Source organism: Lagenorhynchus albirostris, chromosome 3, assembly GCF_949774975.1.
Source record: "Lagenorhynchus albirostris chromosome 3, mLagAlb1.1, whole genome shotgun sequence".
Taxonomy (NCBI): domain Eukaryota; kingdom Metazoa; phylum Chordata; class Mammalia; order Artiodactyla; family Delphinidae; genus Lagenorhynchus; species Lagenorhynchus albirostris.
The window spans coordinates 126,432,472-126,453,552 of NC_083097.1; the positions used below are offsets into that span (position 1 = coordinate 126,432,472).

A 21,081-nucleotide genomic window follows, 5' to 3' on the forward strand; every position below is an offset into this window, starting at 1 on the left:
GGTGCTCACATCCAGTAAGAGGCAGACCTGGTATTCAAACCTGGTTCTCTCCTGCTACAGCACAGTTAGCTAGAGGTTGACACTGGGGTTCCCTTGCTGAGAGGATGCTGGAGGGGGAGGGGAAGGTTGGGCTGTGCCTGACTATGAGCAGAAGAGGGAGACCAGCTCCAGGGAGGGCTGGAGAAGGGAGGGAGACAGACAGCGCCCTAGCCTGGTACAGTTATACAAAGGTAGGTTTGTGCAAAAGGCTGAAGTTAAATCCCCCTCAGGTGTGCACAATGCTTTATGCTATAGAAATAATTTGTGCATCTCATTTGCTCAGCAGTGACTCTGCAAAGCAGCTATAATCATCCCTGGTTTACTGATGAGGAAGTTGAGACTCAGAGGTGAGGTGACTTACTAAAGGTAGCCTGCACAGGATGCTTTGTTGAGCAGGACGTGGGAAGGGAACAGGCTGCACCTCTGGTTGGATTTGGTAAAGGAGGGCTGTCTGGGGGAGGACAGACAGGCTGAATAGATATGGGAGTAAGAGGCAGGAGTGGAGAGGGTAGACCACTCACTGGCCAAACTACTTTTGCGAATCATAAAACCTTTCTGAGCCTCAGTTTCCTCATCTGTAAAATGGGTATGACAGTACTTCCAGTTCACAGCTTGCAAAGATAAATCAAAACATAATGTAATGCCTGGAACATAAGAGGCGCTCAGTAAACAACAACCTGAGTAGTAAAAGTGAAGGGCGCCCAGCCTCTGGCGAGTTTGCCCTCGGAGGTCACCTGCCACAACCGAAAGATTCTCAGCACCTTTCCCAGCACCTTCTTCAGCAGATATGAGTGACCCTGAGAACAAAAGAGGGTTGAGAGGCCTGGGGGAGCGGTGAGGGGCTGCAGGCAGCTCGTCTATCCCGGGGCCTGGCAGTGAGGATGCCTCAGGGAGAAGCAGCAGCGTCCCCATCCCCGCCCCAGCCCAGGATGGGGCTCTGCTCTACAGGGTGGGGAGGCGAGCTGGGACTGCAGCGTGCTGGGGCCGTCATTATCATTCCTCCAGCATTTTTTTCTCCCCGTTATTTATTTTTCTGTGAGGAAGGAATGTGGGGAATTTACCACAGGGCGCTGGCCTTGCTTTGGGCAGTGCAGCGGCCTCTTCTATGAGAGGGAAGCAGCAGAGACAGATGGCTGGGGAGGTGGAGGCGGAGGAGGGTCCTGGCTGAATCTGTGGCCCCGGTGGGGCGGTTATGTAACCCACCCGGAGGCCCAGGGCAGATACCACGGTGCTTCTGAGCTCTAGGCATGTGCATTCCCATGTACATAGCTCCCTTGGAACTCTACCTGGACCACCCCAGTCACCCTTAGCCTCTGGGCAAGCCCAGTGGTGGACGTGTTCCTCTGTCAGAGGTGCCTTCCTCTCCAGCTGTCTTGACTGGAGGTGTGAGTGGAGGGGCGTAGAGGATGGGGTGGGGACCACCTTGAGCCTTCCAGCCTCCACTGGCCTGTCCCATTGCTTGAAATACTTCCACATCTCCATCTTTCAAGACCTAGGGCATATGCCACCTCCTCCAGGAAGACTTCCCAGATTTCTTCATCCTCGTTCATCTATCTCTAAAGCTCTGTATTCTCCTGGCACTCGATGGAATATTCTGCCTCTTGGATCTAACACTGCCATTTGAGGTTTCATCTCCCTCTTCACCCAAAGTCTTGTTGCTACCTCCCTCCTTCCTCTCTCCCCTTCCTCGAGGAACCACCCTCTAGATCTCTGACCTAGAATCTCCATAACTCTGGGATCTAGACACATCGAGAATTTGTCTCCTGGGGTGAATGGTGGAGTGACATGTGAAGGTAGATTTGGACTGTGGGAGTGCTCATCCTTCAGTCATTTGTTTAGTCAACACTTAGTGAACCCCTCCTGGGTGACGGCCTCTGCTGAGTCTGGGGAATTTAGAGAGAATGGGACCAACTCCAGCCCCAGGCTGCCCCAGGGCCAAGAGGAAGGGCTGTATCTTTGTCGAGGGCCTTGGGCTGGGTGCTGGGGACCCTGAGATAGACTAGGCTCAGCCCTGCTCCTGGCAGAGGCATAGTTTAGGGGAAATGCTCTCTCTCCCGCCCTGGCTCACCACCTTTACGTCTCCTGGATTCACTGTTTTCTCTGGAAGGGTAGGGTGTGGTAGTCCTTTCTGTACTCTCAAGGCTCCCAGGGCTAGGATGATGGAGGCTGATGCAGCAGGAGAGGGCTTGGGGGTCGCGGGGGAAGCCTGGCTTACCAGGGCTGGACTGGGGGAGGTGGGAGCCTGGGTCTGAACTCGGCTCCCGGTGAACCAGCCCTTTCCAGTTTGTTGTGCACCTGGAACTGAACCTGCCTCTCTCTGGGTCACCATTTCCAAGTCCCTGAAAATCTAACTGTAGATTAGTGTTTAGGCCAGTAGAGCAGGCAGGAGGAAGGTGGTGGCTCCCGGCCTTTGGGAGAGGAGGACCGCATAGCAGGGCCCTCGTCAGCCAGCAGTGAGCAGTGCCTGTGGCCTACAGGGATACCTGCTAGCCAACACCCATGCCGACCTGACTTAGCCCACCCACCCTGCCCTGCATGATCCCGAACCCCTGTCAGGGAGATACCAGGAGTTGGGCCAGTCCCAGCCTCCTTCCCCTCGGGCCTTGGCTCCTGAGCTTCCTCAACCCGTTGTTTCCTTCAAGCCCTGCTCCTGCTGCGAGACCCCTGGGCCCGGTCGAGTAGGGGAGGGGCACTGATCGAGGAGTCTGGATGGATTGATGAAAGCTTCCTGGAGGAAGTGGCAGTTGGGCTGGGCCTGGGACAGTAGGTGGGAAAGTGAGTGTGCTTTGTGGGCTGAGCTCTTCAGAAGGAGGGGCCCAGGCTTGGGATCAGTCAGACTCCCGGCTCCAGCTCTGCTCTGCCTGTCCCTTGCTGGCTGTAAGACCTGGGGTGAGTTGGCTAATTCTCTGGGTCTCGTTTTCCTCATCAATAAAACAGAGGTAAGGGGGCCTCCTTTATGAGTTGCTGTGAGGATTCAGTGAGAAAATATATGCTAAACCCTTAGCTTGGCAGCATCTGGAGCTCCTCATGTGTTGGCTGTTGTCATCTTCATTGACTCCATCCTTTCTGCAAGCCCCCGGGGAAGGTGTAGGGGACAAGGCGGAAGCAGTTGAGGGCCCTGTCCCCCGGCTCTTGCACTCTCTGGGGGAAGATAAGACCCAGACCCTGACTGCTGCAAAGCAAGATGTTGGGAGGAGGCAGCAGGGCCCATGTGATGGGTCCTGGGCTGGGTGCGGGGCCACCCTGGGTTCGAATCCCAACTCTGCCTCTGGCTAGCTGTACCACTTAAGTCACTTCACCTCTCTGAGCCCGTTTCTCCTCTAACATGGAGATGAGGGGACTGCTGACCTCCTGGCTGCTGTTAATGAAGCCAGGGCCTGGCATGGGGCATGTGGTGAGCACGCCCCGGTGAAAACTCTGACTAAAACAAATAATATGCCAAGTGATGAGGTTATTAAGCGGTGCAGATAAAACACTGATGATCTGGGGATTGAGCGTGTAGAAAGGATAGGAGACAGAGACGGGTTCCGGGTGGAGAGATGGGCGCAAACCCACAGCGGAGGCTGGAACTCGCAGGGCAGGCGTGGCACCACGAGCCGCTGGACTCCCTCTGACGGTTGCTGAGGGCGCAGGGAGCAGGTGAGCGAGCTCTCGGGCAGACCCTGACATCAGGGACCATGAATGGCAGGACGAGGACTGGCTGCTTGAGCCCCCAATGTCCTGGAGAGGAGGAGAGAGGCCCCGACACAGAGTGGAGCCAGGCAGGAGGAAGACGGATCTGGCAGCGTGGGGTGGGTAGATTGTTGGGGGAGAGACTGGGGGCGGAGGGACCATTTAAAAGGCTGTTGCGAAATCGGTTTTCCTGATAAAGAGCTAGGCTGAGTCATCCGTGGAGGAGAGAAGTCACATCCAGCTCCTCCGCGTTGCCGTCAACGTGGGATTTTCCTCTGTGTCAGCTAGTCGATTGGCTGCCTTTCGCGGAGGCTTTGAGAAGCAAGGCCGGCTCAGCATCCGGAGGGAAGCTGGGCTGCAGGGAGGACCCAGCCGGAGTGAGTAAAGCGAGCACCCAGAGGTGCCTTGGTGGTTTGGGGTGTGTGACTTAGGGCGTACAGCATCCTCCTGTGGTCTCAGTTCCCGCTGGGCATTAAGGGAGAGGCGTGCCGTGACTTCTGCCGGCCGGTGGGTGGCCAGGCTGGAGCTAGGTCTGGGGCCCTTCACTTCCATTCCTGTGCATCTCCCGTGACTGGCAGTCCTTCCCACCTTGGTATGAATTATTCTCTGCAAGGAGGCCTGGCAGTCTGCTGGGACTCAGGCAGGTTGCACTCACCAGGACTTTGGCATGGATGGAGAACTCCCCAGGGAAAGGAGGCTGTGTCATTTCCTCCTTTCAGCAGGGAGGATGCGGGGCAGGGGCTGGCAAGGTAGTCAGGCCATTACTCAGGTCCAGTTCATCTTCCTGCCCCCGGCTGAGGCCGAGGTTGTGCAGCAGCCAGCCATTGGTTCCTTCCTGACCCCACCAGGGGGGCAGTTATCCCAGCCTGTTTACCTGTCCCGTTGCCAAGACGCCCAGGCAGCCACAATGGGCCGTCTCCAGCCAGTCTCTCTTCCTACCTCTGGCTCCCTGTCCCACTCCACCCTGCCCGGGCCCTGGGCACTCCCATTGACGGCAGCCGTGTGAAGAAGAATTTCCTTGAATTCTCTCCCTGTCCTGACCTTCTGCTCTGGCCTCCGTTCCCCTGCCCTGCCTCCCTCCTCTGGATCCTCTGTCCAAAAGGCCTGATGGCCGGCAGAACAGGCAGCTGCCTACAGAAGTAATGGGGTGGGAGAAAGGGCTTATATACCCTGCCTGAGCACCACTTGAACTCAGGTCTCCTGACTCCCCACACCGTGCTCTTTCTACTCCACTAGTTTTTTATGTCCTAGCAGTCATCTCTACCTTAGTCACAATGCGTTTATCAGCTCTTCTCCCGAGAGGAAGAAGGACGACAAAGCATGAGTTGCTCTGGACAGCTGAATATGAAGAGGCGAGGGCACTGCCGCGGGCACTGATCACGAGATGTGGAAACAGAGGGCTCTTCAGACCAGCATCCAGGAGCACCAGAGTCTCTGTGGGTGCCCCTCCCACCGGAGTCAGGATCCGGAAGGCAGGGCGGTTAAGAAATGAGATTCAGCAAAGCCAGATTTTGAGTTTTGAATCCCAGCTCTGCTACTTAAAAGTCATATGACCCTGGGCAGGTTTTTCTGAGCTCTGGTTTCATCTGCAAACTGGGAGGAGCGCTAGTACCTATCTCTTAGGGTCATCGGGAGGATCGAACAAGACGATGGGGCTACAGTGCGTGGCACAGCACTTTATACGGGGCAGTAGTGAGGGCTCGCTAATTATAGCACCCACTGCGATCTTCATTCGAAGGGCTGTACTCAGGGCTTCCTGTCCGCCTTCCCCACTTAGGGATTTAACCCTGTTGGACCCAGGTCTCCTGACGCTGGGCAGCTCCTCCTTGAGTCTGCCCTCACCCCTCCATCTCTGGAAGGCCGGTCTTCAGAGCTCCTCACCCATTGTCCAGGGTGGGGCTTTCAAGGACCAGCCCTGAAGAGGCTGAGGGAAGAGGGGGTGTTAGGACTTGTACAGGTGCAGGCTGCAGACAAGCAGATTGGGGGCTCAGCAAGGGGCCTCTCCCCTGTGGCCCTTGGCCACCTCTTGCCTCTCTGACACCAGGGACCACAATCTTGGACCCACCTGGCTGGGGCATCACTAGAGGTGGCAGTTCCCTAGTCTGGGGGATTTTGAATGGAGCTGCCACCCCCAGTACCCTGCAGTGGGGGACTCTGGGATGCCCGTAGTTGGCCCAGCCCCCCTTCTCCCAGCTTTGTTTGTGCAGGGTGGCAAAAGTCATCTGGATTGCTGGCTGGGTCTGGTCCAAGCCTCCTGCCAAATTCCTTTTCCGTGGAGTCATTGCAGGCTGGGATGGGGGGCACGGGAGCTCCCTCGGAGGCAGGGCTCTCTCACCCCCTGGCGTTTTCTGCTGGGTTCCTCTTGTCCCAGAACAACAGCGTGGGGAACGTTCCCAGCCTGGCTGGGGGTCAGCAGACCAGGTCTTGGCCCATGGCCTCCTCTGCAACCCCTTCCCTCTCTAAAGCCTCCCAGGCCAGCTTATCCCTGAGGGCCCTTCACTCTCTGACACTGGAGCATTTTCTAGCCCCATGGCCCTTAGAACCAACCTTGGGATAGGACTGAAGCGGAGAGGCGAAGAGAAAAAAGAGAAAAGTGCAGGGATTTGGGAGGTCTGAGTTACACAAACACTGAAGCCCTTTCTAGGAGCCTGGCACCGTGGGAACCCGCTAGCCGGGTACACAGTAAGAGCCCAATCTATGTGAGCTACGATGGCTGCAGTTGTGTCATAAGAGCCACTGGTGGGACTAGGGATGTTTATCCTGACCGTGCCCCGTGGGGATGTGATTTGTGCCTGAGTCTCTGCAGGGCTGTCAGGTTGCAAAGAGAAAGCTCTTTATCTGTGTGGCGGTGAGGGGCAGTCATGTCAAGAGGTGGGAGTTAATATGAGGAGTGACTTTATAGCTAAAGAAAGAATGTTAATTAGCAGAAGGTACATCTTCAGGGTAGTGAGCTCCCTGTCAGTTGAGGGTATAAACAGAGGCTTGTACACGCAGGGACATGGCTTTAGGGACGCAGGAATTGTGTGGGGGATTGGACCCGGTGACAGCCATCTCTGAGATTCTGAGGTTCTGTGATTTGGGGCAATGATCCCTGCCTCCCAATAACTCTAGAATCCCCTGCTCTGTGACCTTAAGACAGTCACCCCTCTCAGGACCATGATCTGTAGGGTGAATCTCCTTTGCTAGAAGAAGCGCTGACCCCTTCCAGGGTGTCACGTGGGGTCACCGTCAACTCCATCCCAGAGTAGCATGAGCCCTCGGTCCTCTCTACTTGGGCTGAATGACAGTAATCCCCCTGGCATCCGCGATCTCAGTGTAGCCTCCTAACCCTAATGTCAGTGCTTTTATTTTTATTATTATTATTATTTTGCGGTACGCGGGCCTCTCACTGTTGTGGCCTCTCCCGTTGCGGAGCACAGCCTCTGGACGCGCAGGCCCAGCGGCCATGGCTCACGGGCCCAGTCGCTCTGCGGCACGTGGGATCTTCCCGGACCGGGACACGAACCCGTGTCCCCTGCATCAGCAGGCGGACTCTCAACCACTGCGCCACCAGGGAAGCCCCTGTCAGTGCTTTTATTACCTTCTTCTCAGCTAAGCAAACTGGCTCCGAGAGACGTAGTAACTTGCCAAGGTCACACAGCGAGCAAATAGCAGAGCCTGGATTTGGGCCGGGAGGCTTGGTTTCTAAGCAGACCAGAGGAGATGGACATCACATGAGCTGAGCAACTCCTCCTGTGTTGCTGGCTTGTCCCCTACTTAAGTTCCCCACAGGGGAGCAGCCTGGCCCAACCCCCAAAGCCTTCATCATGGGGTGATCCAGGCAGGAGAGGAGCCCTACCAGGAGGAAGCAGGCGTGAGGGGCGCATGGGGCAGGCTGTGTGCTGTCACTGTTCTGGACCTGTGGCCACAGGTGTGTGTGGTGGGGAGCCAGGTCGTGATGGGAGGAGGGAAGAAGGAGCTTGGGGCCAGACAGCCTGTGGCTGCTGGGCCTGGTCCCAGTGAAGCAGCTGTCGGCAGCCACTCTGTCCTGTGTGGGCCTCCCCGCTGACCCTAGTGTGAGCTCTACCCTGCACCGCTCTCCGAGCCTTGGTTTCTTCATCTATAAAATGGGGGTGGTAGTGAAACAGCTCCTCTATAGGGGCCCTCCCAGCTCTGAGAGTCCATGAATTCTGAGCCTCGCTGGCAAGATGCCTAGAAAAACTGTCCCTGGAGACCCACTCAGCATGTCATGGCCAGTGCTAATGAGGGCAAGATAGGAGGAAGGGCAGGGTCAGATTCCTCTAGAACTAATTAGCTTCCCTCGATGGGGGTGGGGTGACAAAGGGAGGAATTTTCCCAGCCACCAACTGAGCTGCTAGCCCGGCCACAGGCGGTCCCATCCATCTGTCCGTAAGTTCATTTGTTCATGCGTCCATTTCTTCATTCCTTATTCAATAAGCACAAATTAAACACTGACTCTGTGCCAGCCGGGTACTGGTGATATAGAAAGAAATGGTTGCCTGCAGTGAACTTACAGATTAATAGGGCCTGACCCCCAGCCTGATCCCTGACCTCAGGCCCCAGACTCCGGTCCTAGCCTGCAGCCCCAGACTGAACCCCGACTCCCACCGACTCTGTCCCCTATATGTCCCAAAGGGACCTTTGGGACAAGCAGGCAGCTTGAGCATGCACTGTGGACCCAGAGAGAAGTGGTTCTGATCTGACTCCAGCCTTGCCACCCTTTGCTGTGTGATCTTGGGTGAGTTACTTACCAGTCTCTAGACCTCATTTTCCACTTCTATAAAATAGGGAGCAAGTAATGCTTGTGTCCTAGTGTTCTTGTGAGGATAAAATGAGGTAATGCAATGTTCTAGTAGAGTCACTGCTGAAATTAGCCCAATTTATTACTTTTATAACATTAAAGTATGAGAATTTTTCAATGATTGTTTAAATGAAAATGGTACGAAATTCTGCAAGGACTTGGAAGAAACTATTAACAGTTGTTACCTGATTTGTGGTGCGGAGCACACAGAGGTAGAGAGACATTTTTTACTGTATACTTTTTTATGTTTTTAAGTTAAAAAAAAAATTTTAGTCCATGTAAATGTATTACCTATTCTAAAAAGAGGAAGTGTCAGTGTTAAGAAATGACTATACTATGAGTTTGAAAGTGTAAAGGGCCCTAAGATATGCACTTAGGCGTATGAATATCCTGCAGGTTCATTCATGCCCTCAGTAATGCTTCCTGAGTGCCCGCTTTTTGCCAGGCACTATTCTAGGGGCTAGGGTTGGAGGGATGAACAAGTCAAGCAAGTTCAGTTCCCCCTTAGAGCTTGCGTTCTAGGTGAGGGAGACAGATAATAGACAAGGAAACGTGTAAAGAAGATAATACTGAATTGTGTTGAATGCTATGAAGAAAACAAAACAAAGAGATGGGTTGGGGGGGGTGCTGATTATAGAGGAAGGCCCCTCCAGAGAGGTGACATTCACGTGAGTCCTGAGCGATGAGGAACCAACATGGAATGCCACTTGGGAAAAGATCATTCCAAGCAGAGAGAACAGCAAGTGCAAAGGCCCGGGGGCAGGAACACACTTGGCGTTTTCAAGGAACAGAAAGCCAGCCAGGAAGAGCCCAGTGAGAGAGAAAGGTGGCACAAGATGAGTCCGAGATGGAGTGGGGCCTTGACTGCTAGGGTGAGGTGTTCTTGCTGAGTTTGGTAAATGCCATGTCAACAACCTTCAGCGGGAATCCAAACAAGGGGGCAGTTAATACTAAAAGGGTAATCAGGGGAGGTTTTACATGGCTATTTGAGTTGGGCCATGATGGTTGGGTCAGGGATCTTTATGAGGAGATTCTAGGACACGGTGAGTAAAGATCAAATTCCGGAGGAAAAGGCCATCTGTAGTGGGGCATGGGTGACCATCTGTCTGTCTGTGTGTGTACCCCTGTGGCTCTGCAATCCCATTTGCTGACTCGGCCTCTGTCCCTCCTGCAGCGCTGGGCCGGAGCACTAGCCTCACCGAGAAGGATCTAAAAGAGGCCAAGGCGAGGAGCCAGCAGATCGCAGCCCAGCTGACCACCCCTCCCAGCTCCAACTCCCGCGGCGTCCAGCTCTTCAACAGGCGCCGGCAGAGGGTGAACGAGTTCACCTTGGAGAGCCACGGCCAGAGGGGACAGAAGCCCGGCCAGGAGTCCCTCAGGCTGCCCCCCGCCAGCCCCACAGGCCATGCCCCAGGGCTCAGCCTGAGTCCCACCTCCCTCCCTGAACCAGGCCCTCCGAGAAACCCCGCCTGCCAGAGCGCTGACACAGGGGTCCCTGGTCACAGCATGGAGGGCTCCTCAGAGGAAGCCAACTTGCTGCGGCACCTGGAGAAGGTGGCCAGTGAGGAAGAGGAGGTGCCACTGGTGGTTTATTTAAAGGAGAACGCGGCCCTGCTGACGGCCAATGGGCTCCACCTGTCCCAGAACCGAGAAGCCCAGCAGACACCCCCAACTCCACCTCCGGCGGAGGTCCACAGCCCAGCCACGGATGCCAGCCAAAACCCTCCCTCACCCGGCGCCACGCTCATCACGCCAGCTTCCAACAGCAACCACAGCCTGCCCGCCACAGATGTCGATCAGAACCCACCGGCAACTGCCACCCCGCAGAGCCTGCCACTGTCCAGCGTCCAGCAGAATTCCTCACAGGCACAGCTCCCGCCGAAGGGTGCAGTGCCAGATTTCAAACCCAGCACCCCGTGTGCTGGTGGGCAACCCCAGGAGCCGGCCGCGGAGGTGAGATCCAGCACCCTGCTAATTGACAAGGTATCGGCCCCACCTACCACCACCAGCACCTTCTCCAGAGAAGTGACTCCCATCTCCAGCTCCAGGTCCCCAGCCCCAGATTTCGTGTCCAGCTCCCTGCTCATTGATATCCAGCTTGGTGCCCCAGTGGCATCCACAGAACAAGAGATGTCCGGGCGGGCAGCTGCCACCACGCCCACCAAACTGTACAGCGAGGTCCACCTCACGCTGGCCAAGCCCCCATCTGTGGTCAACAGGACGGCCAGGCCCTTTGGGATTCAGGCACCGGGCGGCACGAGCCAGATGGAACGAAGCCCCATGGTAGAGAGACGCCATCTTGGAGAGAAGGGTCCCGCTCCCCGGCCCCCCAGCGTGGCAGACAGGAGCCCTCGGCCACAGAGACACATCATGTCCCATAGCCCCATGCTGGAGAGGAGGCCCGTGGCACAGCGAAGCCCCGCCTTGGAGAGACGCCCCTTGGGGAACTTCACCCCGCCCCCAACCTATGCCGAGACCTTGTCCACAGCCCCCCTGACTTCCCGGGTTAGGTCTCCCCCCTCTTACTCTGCCCTGTACCCCAGCTCCGACCCCAAGCCTTCTCATCTAAAGGGCCAGGCGGTTCCTGCCAGCAAGACGGGCATTTTGGAGGAGTCGATGGCCCGCAGGGGCAGCCGGAAATCCATGTTCACCTTCGTGGAGAAGCCCAAGGTGACCCCGAATCCGGACCTGCTGGATCTGGTACAGACAGCGGACGAGAAGCGGAGGCAGAGGGACCAGGGGGAGATGGGCGTGGAGGAAGAGCCCTTCGCGCTGGGGGCCGAGGCCTCCAACTTCCAGCAGGAGCCCGCACCCCGGGACAGGGCCAGCCCCGCAGGTGCCGAGGAGATTGTCCCCGAGTGGGCCTCATGCCTCAAGTCACCGCGTATCCAGGCCAAGCCCAAGCCCAAACCCAACCAGAACCTCTCCGAGGCCTCTGGGAAGGGGGCCGAGCTCTACGCCCGCCGCCAGTCCCGCATGGAGAAGTACGTCATCGAGTCTTCGGGCCACGCGGAACGGGCCCGCTGCCCTTCACCCACCATGTCCCTGCCTTCGTGCTGGAAGTACCCCACCCACGCGCCCGGCGGCTTCCGAGTGGCGTCCCGAAGCCCCGCTCGAACCCCGCCTGCCTCCCTCTATCACGGCTACCTGCCTGAGAACGGGGTCCTGCGCCCGGAGCCCTCCAGGCAGCCACCCTGCCAGCTGCGGCCCTCGCTCTTTGTCCTCTCACCCATCAAGGAACCTGCCAAGTCCTCGCCCACAGCCGCCTCGCCTGCCAAGCCGAGCTCCCTGGACCTGGCGCCCAGCCTGCCCAAGGCGGCCCTCCCACCGTCGCCTGCCCTGCCTCGGCCCTCCCGCTCCTCCCCCGGCCAGGATGGCCTCCAGCCCACTGCCCTGAGCCCTACCTACAGCAGTGATGTCTCGCCCGTGTCTCCCTCCAGGGCGTGGTCTCCCCGAGCCAAGCAAGCCCCCAGGCCCTCCTTCTCCACCCGGAATGCCGGGATCGAGGCTCAGGTGTGGAAGCCCTCCTTCTGCTTCAAGTAATGGACCCCACAGGGATCCCGCTGTCTGTCAGAGCCCGCTCTCCGAGGGCTGGATGGAGAGCAGGAAGTGGCACAGGGCTGAGTCAGGAGTATGGGGACTCAGGTCTCAAGGGCTGATGCTGCCACCAGCTAGCTTTGTGACATCGGGCAAGTCACCTCCCCTCTCTGAGCTGCAGCCGCCCCTTCCCTACCACAGAGTGGTTCGACTCCATGTCTGAGGGATCTGAAGTCTGCCACTGCAGGGGGAGGAGGGTCACGGAGAGAGAACTCCCTTGGCAGGCCCTAACGAGGCTGGGGGGCTTCACCTGGCCTTGGTGAGCTGTAGGGATGCCAGCGTCTTGCTGAGGGGCTTCTGGAGCATACAGAGCCTGCCCTGGCCTGTGGGACCAGCCAGCCAAGGGTCTGCCTCCTCAGCCACCCCGGTGGGGCCGTCCTCACTGTGGCCCCAGCTCTGGCATCTCTCTGCCTCTTGCTGGATTCTCACCTCCACAGGTCTGTCTCTTCCACCCACCTCTGCCTTCCGGACACTGTTTCCTCTCCGCTGCTTCAGAGACCTCTGCCTCGGCCTCCACATTTTCTCTTCTCTCGGGTTCTGCTGGATGAGGACTCAGCCCACCACTGCTGTCTGACACTCTTCTTCCTGGCCCTCTGCTCAGCTGCCTTCATGCCCGCTCCAAACATCTAGCTCCGCTTTCGAGACAGCTAACGCAGTTCATCCCAGACCTCAGTCCTGGTTCGACCTAGCTTGCCCTCACCGTTCTGGGATGTGGGAGGTCCCAGGGGACCCCTGAGAGACAGAGAGCCCTGTAGGAGGCTGCGCAGAGGTTGGTGTGCAGCTAGGAGAGAGGCCCCTAGCAGTGTATCCGTCAGCTGTTTTGCCTTCAACCTCAGCCAAGATCTGCACGACTGAAAGCAGCCGTCTACGTGCAGTGGAAGGGGCCGCAAGGAGAGAGGCATCTCAGCCTGCTGTTTGCTGTGCGACTTTGGCCAAGTCACTTTCCCTTTTTGTGCCTCAGTTTTCTCATTTATACGATGAAGGCCCTCCTAGCTGGACAATCTGTGAGGAATGAGAGGACAGGCTGGTGCTTTGGGAGAAAGGCCCTGTAAGTGATAAGACAGTCCCCTGGGAAGAGAGGGGAAGGAAATGGGACAGTTGCCATAGGACAGATGGTGAGTAGATGTAAGGGTGACCTTGGGAGGGTGTGGCTGGAATGAGCTGCAGCAGGAGGCCAGGAGATCAGAAATTTAGGCTGGGACTGCTCAGGCTCAGGATCGCCTGGAGACAGTGGGAACACGGCAAGGGCTGGGGCAGGAGCACAGCAGCTCAAGGAAGAGACAAAGGAGACCTTAAGGTTTAGAAGAAAAGGCTGGGACTTAGGAGATCTGGATTCTCAAAGATGGACTCCATGTGCAGCTTTGGGTCTCAGTTTCCCCATCATACTGTGAGGGTTTTGAGTCAGGTAGTCTGAGATCCTCACCACCTCTGACACCTTTGATGTGCTGCAGCCCCCCAAAACCACACTTTGTGGGGGTTAGAGAACATAGACGCAAGAGGCAGAATTCAGATGGAAGCTTCCCAAGACCGGGGGCGAGCACCACCCACTTTCTCTTTCCCAGCCCTATTTCTGGGCTCCCCAGAGGGGCGAGGGGTGGTGGAGGCGGTGCCCATGCCGGGCTGAGCCTGCAGTTTTCGTGAGCTCTGGGCTCGTCTCCATGGCAACAGGGGGTGCCTTCCCAGTGAGTTCATTCTGCCCAGAACGTGGGGGCATGCAATGGGAGAGTCGCGAGGGAGCTCGGCTCCTTCACGCCAAACCCCTCCCAGGGCAGAGTGAAGCCTATGTTCCGGACCCCTGCTCCCTTCTACCCCTGAGGGCCAGCAATGGAAGAGCCCACCCTCCATCCTGCAGCTCCTGTGATCAGGCTGGCTGAGCTCTTCCCTCAACTTTGTTTTCTCTCCTGTTCTCAATACACTCTGCCTCAAATCTGTCTTGCTTCTTTCTTTCTTCCACACTCACTGGCTGGTGGTCAGGGCCCTCTCCCTCCTCCCCAATTCTGGCCTGAGAAGTGGGGTGGGACTGCTTAGTTACGGCGTGTGAGCCTGTGGTGTGTGTCCACGTGCTGCCTGCATCTGCTGAGTGTCTGGATCTGCCATGGGTACAGATGTGTGCTGGCTTGAAAGTGAGGGCTGCCCTCTCTCTTCCCTGGGTCAGCACTGAGGGAACCAGAATCCTGTGGAAATCATGTTCTGTTTTCTCCTTCCTTAAGAGTTTGGCCAAAAAGCCTGTAGGGCACGGGGGAAAACCCATGCCCCTTATGGTCCAGGTTTGTTCGAATTCTTTAAAAGTGGTATTTAAGTGCCTTTACCCAGAGCATATATACTTTCTGGTTCCCTCAGCAGCCGCCCCCCCCCCACCTCCCCATCGCCCCCATTATCTAAATCCGGCCACTTTCCACAGTCATCACCGCCGGGCTCTTGCATAAAATGAGTTTCTGCCCTCGTGGAGAGGAGCGTACGGCCATCAAGAGCCAGAAAAATGGGTGCTGGGCCCAGATCTGCATCTGACTCCTTGTGTGACCTTAGACAACCCGTGGGCCTCAGTCTCCCGTTCCATGCAACAAGAGGATTACAGAAGCTGTCTGGGAGCTAGCTCTCTTTGATCTCTGATAGTTCCTGTCTGACTCTGCTCTACTCGCACCTTCAGCCCACACATGTGTCCTGCTTTGGGTCTGGTGCTGGGTTAAGTGGGTGCTCCTCTCTGAATTTTCACCCATGTGCATTTCCAAGGAGTTCTGGTGTATATGGTACATTGAGAACTTTTTCAGAAAGTGAATAATTCTGATTCCCTGCAGCCTTTTTGTATTATTCACTGCTCCCCCGCCCCCCCAACACACACACACACACACACACACACACACACACACACACACACACACACAGTCAGTACCCAGACATGGCAGTTTCGATGAGGTCAGGCCCTGGCCCACCTCCAAAGGGTGAGGAGCTGCTTACCACTGCCCCCAACATTCCAACCCAGGCATTCTGAGAAGTAAATTCTGTTACTCCTTCCACTTGCTGGCCCTAGCCTTCCCCTTGTGGCCACTAAAGGCAGACCATCCTTGGAGATTTCAGACAGTTATCATAGCTTCTCTTGCCCCAGCCTGCTTTGCGCCTGGCTGAAAGCCCTGGTTGCTCTGCCTCCGTGCTTGTTGATGGACTTGGATCATGACCCCTTGGCCCTGCTCCCCCCAGCCAGGCTCACTGAAAGATTCCTGAGATGGCTCACAGACAGCAGCTCCCAGTGTCTCTGGCTCACATATACACAACTGACCCTGGGAGTAAAAGGGGTGGAGCCCATGCTGAGCTTTAACTTTCCTGCTTGATGATTGGGGCCTTGGATGTCCCCGGGAGGTTCCTAACATTCCCAATCCCATGAAAAATCTGTTCAGACTGCTATACGTTCCTCTATAGGTTAAAGGGCTCCATTTCTGAGTCTGGGCTCATCTGGTAGCTGCTGCATTGTTTGGAGAATACATGTACTTTATTGCTTCCTTTTGATTGGGAGAAATTAGATTCTGATTGGATGAGAAGCTGACTGGCTTGGCGGCGGCTGGTTCCTGATTGGATGAGAGAATGGATCTTATGAGAGGTTCTAGATTTTGATTGGGTAGGAGGCACTGAATGGACTGGCTAGTTCTGGACTCTGAGGGATGACTGCTGGTGAATTTGGATTGAAGACTACTGAGTGGACTGGCTTGTTGCTGGAATCTGATTGGCTGAACAGGTGGATGGTTTAGCAGATACATGCTGGGCCTGGATCCCCAAGCCCTGTACTTTCAAACCAGTTCAAACTGCTTAAGCCTGCCTCCCACCTTTAAGCAACAGATAGTCACACACATTTCCTGGTGGGGCAGAACACACCGGGTAGTTATTTACACGTCTGAACTTCATTTTCATCACTGTAAAATGGGTGTGATAATACCAGCTACTTCACCAGGCTGTTGTGAGGATATGATGAGAGAGTAAGGATGAGACCGAACTTTGTAGACTGGAAAGTTCCTAAGGAGGTAGGAAGCAGGTATGATAGTGTATAGCAGAGCAGTGTATAACTTCACAGAGGTTCACCAACTTGGCCTCACGGAACCCACACTCCCCACCCCATGCTGGCAAGAAGTCCAGTGAGGGGAGTGTGCTGCCTAGGGAGGAATGACCCAACTTCCTTTTATGTTTCCATCTGTCAGTGGGAACCTCCTCCCTGTTCAAGGTGTCCAAGGAACAATTAGGAGGTGACCATGGCAACATGGCAGGGGGATTGAGACAGAGAGGGCCTTTCCCTAAGTCCAACTTTAGTAATAATGATCAATACTTTTGCTTGTAATTTTTTGAATAGATATTATATCCATATGGTTCAAAACCTTAAACTTATATAAAGAGTATATAATACATTAGAAGCCTTATTCCCACTCCTGTGGCTGTGTCCCCTGCCCTGTTCACCCCATTTCCTAACAGAGAGGCACTCTGGGTAGTTTCACGTGTATCATTCTAGTATGTCTTTAAGGTAACTAACATCTATTGCGCACCTACTCTCTTCTAGGGAACCTTCTCATACTGTGATAGTCTTTGACTATCACATAAGTGACTATCACATAGTGACTATCACTATAACTATAAGTTATCTCATTTACTCCTCACAACAATCCTATAGGATACATGCTGATATTATACTCCCATTTCACATAGGAGGAAACTGCAGCCCAGGGGCTTCGAGTTGCTTCTTTTGCTGAAGCAACTTGCCCAAGTTCATTCAGTAAACAAAGGGGTCTGTCTCCAAAGCGAGCGTTCTTAAACAGCCAGTCATCTGCCTCCCTGCTAAGCGCAGGGGCAGGCAGCGTGGGCTCGTTCAAGCACCTGAAAGATGAAAGTTGGGGCACCTGCGTTTTTCTGCAGGCACTACCTGACTTTGGTCACTGGCTTCCCGACTCTGTACAATGGACACAGCCAACTCGGTCCCTTCTGAAACCCCGGTATAGAGGAGCCCAGCACTAACGCCTGCCCCCACCCTCTCTGTTCTCTCTCCAGGACCGCCGAGAGAGCCTGCCCACCTCCCCGCCCTGGACGCCGGGCGCGTCCCGGCCCCCCAGCAGCCTGGACGGCTGGGTGAGCCCGGGGCCGTGGGAGCCGGGCCGCGGGAGCAGCTTGAGCAGCCCCCCGCCGCTGCCACCGCCGCCGCCACCGCCGCCGCCGCCCATGTCCCCCTCGTGGAGCGAGCGCTCCGTATCCCCTCTGCGACATGAGACCGAGGCGCGGCCCCCCAGCCGCCAGCTGCAGGCGCTCCTGGCGCGAAACATCATCAACGCGGCCCGGCGCAAGAGCGCCTCCCCGCGGCCGGCGGGCGCTGAGAGCCTTCGGCCCTTCTCCCCGCCGAGAGCGCTGCCACCGCCGCCACCGCCGCCGCGCATGCGCTCGCCCCTGCCGTCCCGACCCGGCCAGGCCGCGGACCCCGGGACAACGTTCGCTCCCATCCCCCGGAGCCCACTGCCCGCCGGGCCCTCGCCCTGCGCTAGTCCCCGGAGCCCGCTGCCCGCGCGACCCAGGCCCTTCCCCTACCGCCGCTCGCCCACGGACTCCGATGTGTCCCTCGACTCCGAGGACTCTGGGGCTAAGTCGCCCGGCATCCTCGGCTACAACATCTGTCCCCGCGGATGGAACGGCAGCCTGAGGCTCAAGCGTGGCAACCTACCCACGGAGGCCTCCTGCACCACCTAAAGGCTTCCCCGCCCACACCCCATCCCTGCCCCGGGAGAGCCGAGCGAGAAGTGTCGTGGGGCTTGGGAGCTCCCAGCACCATGTCCCCAAGGGTCTGGCCTCTTTGATAGCCCCAGAGATAATGGGTCAGGGGAGGAGAGCTCTGGGCTTGGAGGTGGGGTGGTGATCCAAGCTTGGGTTCTAGCCCTTGCTCTGTCATTCAGTCATTGTGGGAAAGACCCTTCTTCTGCTCCTCAGCTTTCCCATCTGTTTAATAGAGCTTTGGCCAAGGCAATCTCCAAACTTCTAAATTACCCCTTCTATCAGTACACACACACTAGTGCCTTGGAAGAGGCAGGGTGTTGTATGTATGGACCCCTAGACCTGCTGCATTGCAGGGTTCCATACTCTCCGCCCCCCCCCCTTCCTGGCTCTGATGTCTGGAGTCTGGTAAATGAGGGGTGTGTTCAGAGGATCCTACGCCTGAGTTCCTTGTCCAGGCCCTGGCTTGACCATCTGCCTCCCTGGCACCAAGTCCCAGGCAGGAGCAGCTGTTTTCCATCCCTTCCCAGACAAGCTCTATTTTTACCATGGTGACCTTTAGAGAGGGTCTCCCAGGCCAGCTCAAGGTGCCCTGCTGGCTTCTCTGGAGAGAAGAGGAGGGAAGATTCCTCCTCTCAGATCCCTCTCAGGCTTTTCTCCATCCCAATTCAGGCCTCCCAGGGTCTCCAGGAATGATGCTATAGGTGTCTCCAACCCATCTATCCCTTCCGGGCCCTTTCATGGCAGGCTCTGGGCTCAAAGCTGAGCCGGGCAGAGAAGAGTTGATACGGAGCTATCTGTTATCCTCTGGCTTTACCTGGTAGCCCTGAGTTTGAGGTTGCCCATCTGGAAAGAGGGAGGCAAAGAGTTCTTTGTTATGGGTGGTATACCAGCAGTGGCCAGGATGCATAGAGGAGATTCTAGTAGGGAATGGACTCCTCAGATGACCTCTGGGGGCTCTTCCAGTCCTGAAATGCATTCCACAGTATTAGGAAGGGAGGGAGAGTAGTGCTGGAGGATTGGCTAGGGAGATGAGCTTGGATGGGTGAGTGAGGGGTTAGACCAGAGTCTGCCTGTGTTTCTGGTTCCTTAGGAAGTACTTCACTCTTCAGTTTCAGGCCCCAGCATCCATTCTGTGCCCAGATGATGGGGCCCTGTTCTGCCTCATCTCTTTCCCATCACACTCTGGCCTAGCCAGTGTCTGGTGCCCAGTGACCTTGGGGAGCCTGGCTGCAGGCCCTAGCCTGTCCCTTAGGCTATAGTGACTCTGATTCCAATCCCCAGGAGGGACACAGGGAGTAATGTACCTCGGTCCTATAGTTTCCAGAGTTGGCTGGTGGTGCCCTCTAGAGGTTCAGAATATCAGTTTCAGGAAACTAAGTGTGTGGGGGTGGGGGGGCGGCGGGGGGGGGGCTGGAATTGGCTGAGGATCAAAGGTATGTATGTAAGTGAAAGGATACCAGGATGTTGCTAAAGATGAGGGACAGAGGGTGATTTTGGGGTTAGGAGGAGACTTACCCATCCCTCAGGGTGATTTAGACCAGGAACCCCTAATTGAGGCTAGGGCAAGCTGGGGGTAGAATGGGAGTCAGGGTGAGGGTGGGGTGCTTTGGAATAAAGGACTGATCCCAAAGGATTCCCAGGGCCTAAAGATTGGGAACATAGGCCCTGTTGGTAGGAAGATGAGAGGGTGCTCCAACTTGTCAGTGATGAGTGATCACATTACTGAAGTCTCCACCTGCTTCAGGGACCCCTGTAGCATGGGAGGCTGGGGCTAAGGGCCTCTTTCAGAGAAAAGACACTATCAGGCCACTAGTTGATGCAGTGGCAGAGAAAATCCACTTCTACCTGCATTTCCCACAAAGAGCCAGCAGGAGGCAGCCTTGGGAAGCTGCAGTTCTGTCTGGCTGTTCTCTCCCTGTAACTGCTTTCTCTCCCAGTCCTCTCCTCTAACCCACTAGAAATTGCCTGTGTCATGCCTTTTGCCTCCTGTAGAATTCAGCTCTGCCCCTCAATAAATGCTTCCTGCATCTTTCTGTCTCCTGTGTCATTTTCAGCTATGTCTAAAGCCCTTCCCTTTTCCCCACCCATGGAACAGTCCATGGGATGCTGGGTGGATGAGAATGATACACATGGGATGGGAGCTTGGGAAGTAACAATCATGAACAGAGATGCGGAACAATGAAAACACTCTGGGCCATAGAAGTCCCTGGGTTGAAGTTCTGGTCCCATCATCTACTAGCTGGGTGACCCTGGGTAAACCCACTCCTTCTCCAGGCCTCAGCTTCCCTATCTGTGTAATGAGTGAGTTGGTGAGGTGATGTCTCAAGGTGGTATTGCCCAGGCCCTGACCCCAGGACACTGTCACTGGAGTGGCCAGGGCCAAGCTGCATCAGGGCCCAGTGCTCTGGGGCTGCTTCCTGATGGCAGGTCGGGGCTTCAGACAGGAGGAGGAGCCCCTACAAGAGGTAACATCAGAGTCCAGCCAACCCTAGAGAACTCAGGATCCAGACCATCAGGAGTGCTCCTCTCCTGATGGGGGCGTCCTTTGCCCAGAGAAGGGGATTGGGGCCCCACTCCCAGGTGAAGCCAAGATCCCTCACCTTCCTCTCTAAAAGCTCAGGCCCTGCAGAGGCTGGGCAAAGGACTCTGACGGGCAGGAAGCTGAGTTCAGGTGGTCCACTGCAGAGTCCAGGCTTCTTCTTAAGAGAGATGCCCTTGGACAGTCTATCCAGCACACAGGTACAGGAGCTCCCTGCCCTGGACCCGGCGCATCCCTGCTATTCCCACCCTTCCCTGGTAGTGGTTAGTGCACCTCTGACTCTATCTTCAGCAGGAACCTCTCCTGAGCACAGTATCCCCCTGCCTACTGGTGATCCTGGTGCCCAGACACGCCAAACCAATTTCACCCCAAACTGAACTCAGTCTCTGCCCCCAACCCCAAGCTGCCCCCATCCCCCCTACTCCTCACCATTATTTTCCTTGAATGACGCAATCCAGAAGCGGGAGCGGCCCTTTCTTCACCTCCCACATCCAGTCTCTAACTGGGACCTGGTGATCCCTCAAATACCCCTCAAGCCCCTCTCCTCCTCTCCATGCCCTCTGTCACCTCCCTGGTCCAGCCACTCCCAGGTCTCACCTGACCACAGTGAAATCCTCCTGCCTGAAGACTAACTCCCGCCAACCCACTTTCCACAGGGCAGCCAGAGATATCTTTGGAAAATGACCACGTGACTGCTCCG

General features: G+C 56.2%; 1 protein-coding gene across 5 annotated transcripts in view; it reads left to right on the forward strand.

The window, feature by feature from the left end:
- The window catches only part of SYNPO (synaptopodin), a 36,958-nt gene extending 17,087 nt beyond the window's left edge, over window positions 1–19,871 (forward strand). For 3 of the 5 annotated variants that reach the window (XM_060144014.1, XM_060144018.1, XM_060144016.1), the window contains exons 2-3: window positions 9,687–12,025; window positions 17,132–19,871. In XM_060144014.1, coding sequence (XP_059999997.1) covers window positions 9,687–12,025; window positions 17,132–17,818 — 3,026 coding nt within the window. In that variant the 3' untranslated portion in view covers window positions 17,819–19,871. Of the gene's footprint in view, window positions 1–2,335; window positions 2,929–3,932; window positions 4,089–9,686; window positions 12,026–17,131 lie in introns of those variants that run through there. The other 2 variants (XM_060144015.1, XM_060144017.1) reach the window with 2 other exon arrangements.
- The last annotated feature ends 1,210 nt before the right edge of the window (window positions 19,872–21,081 follow it).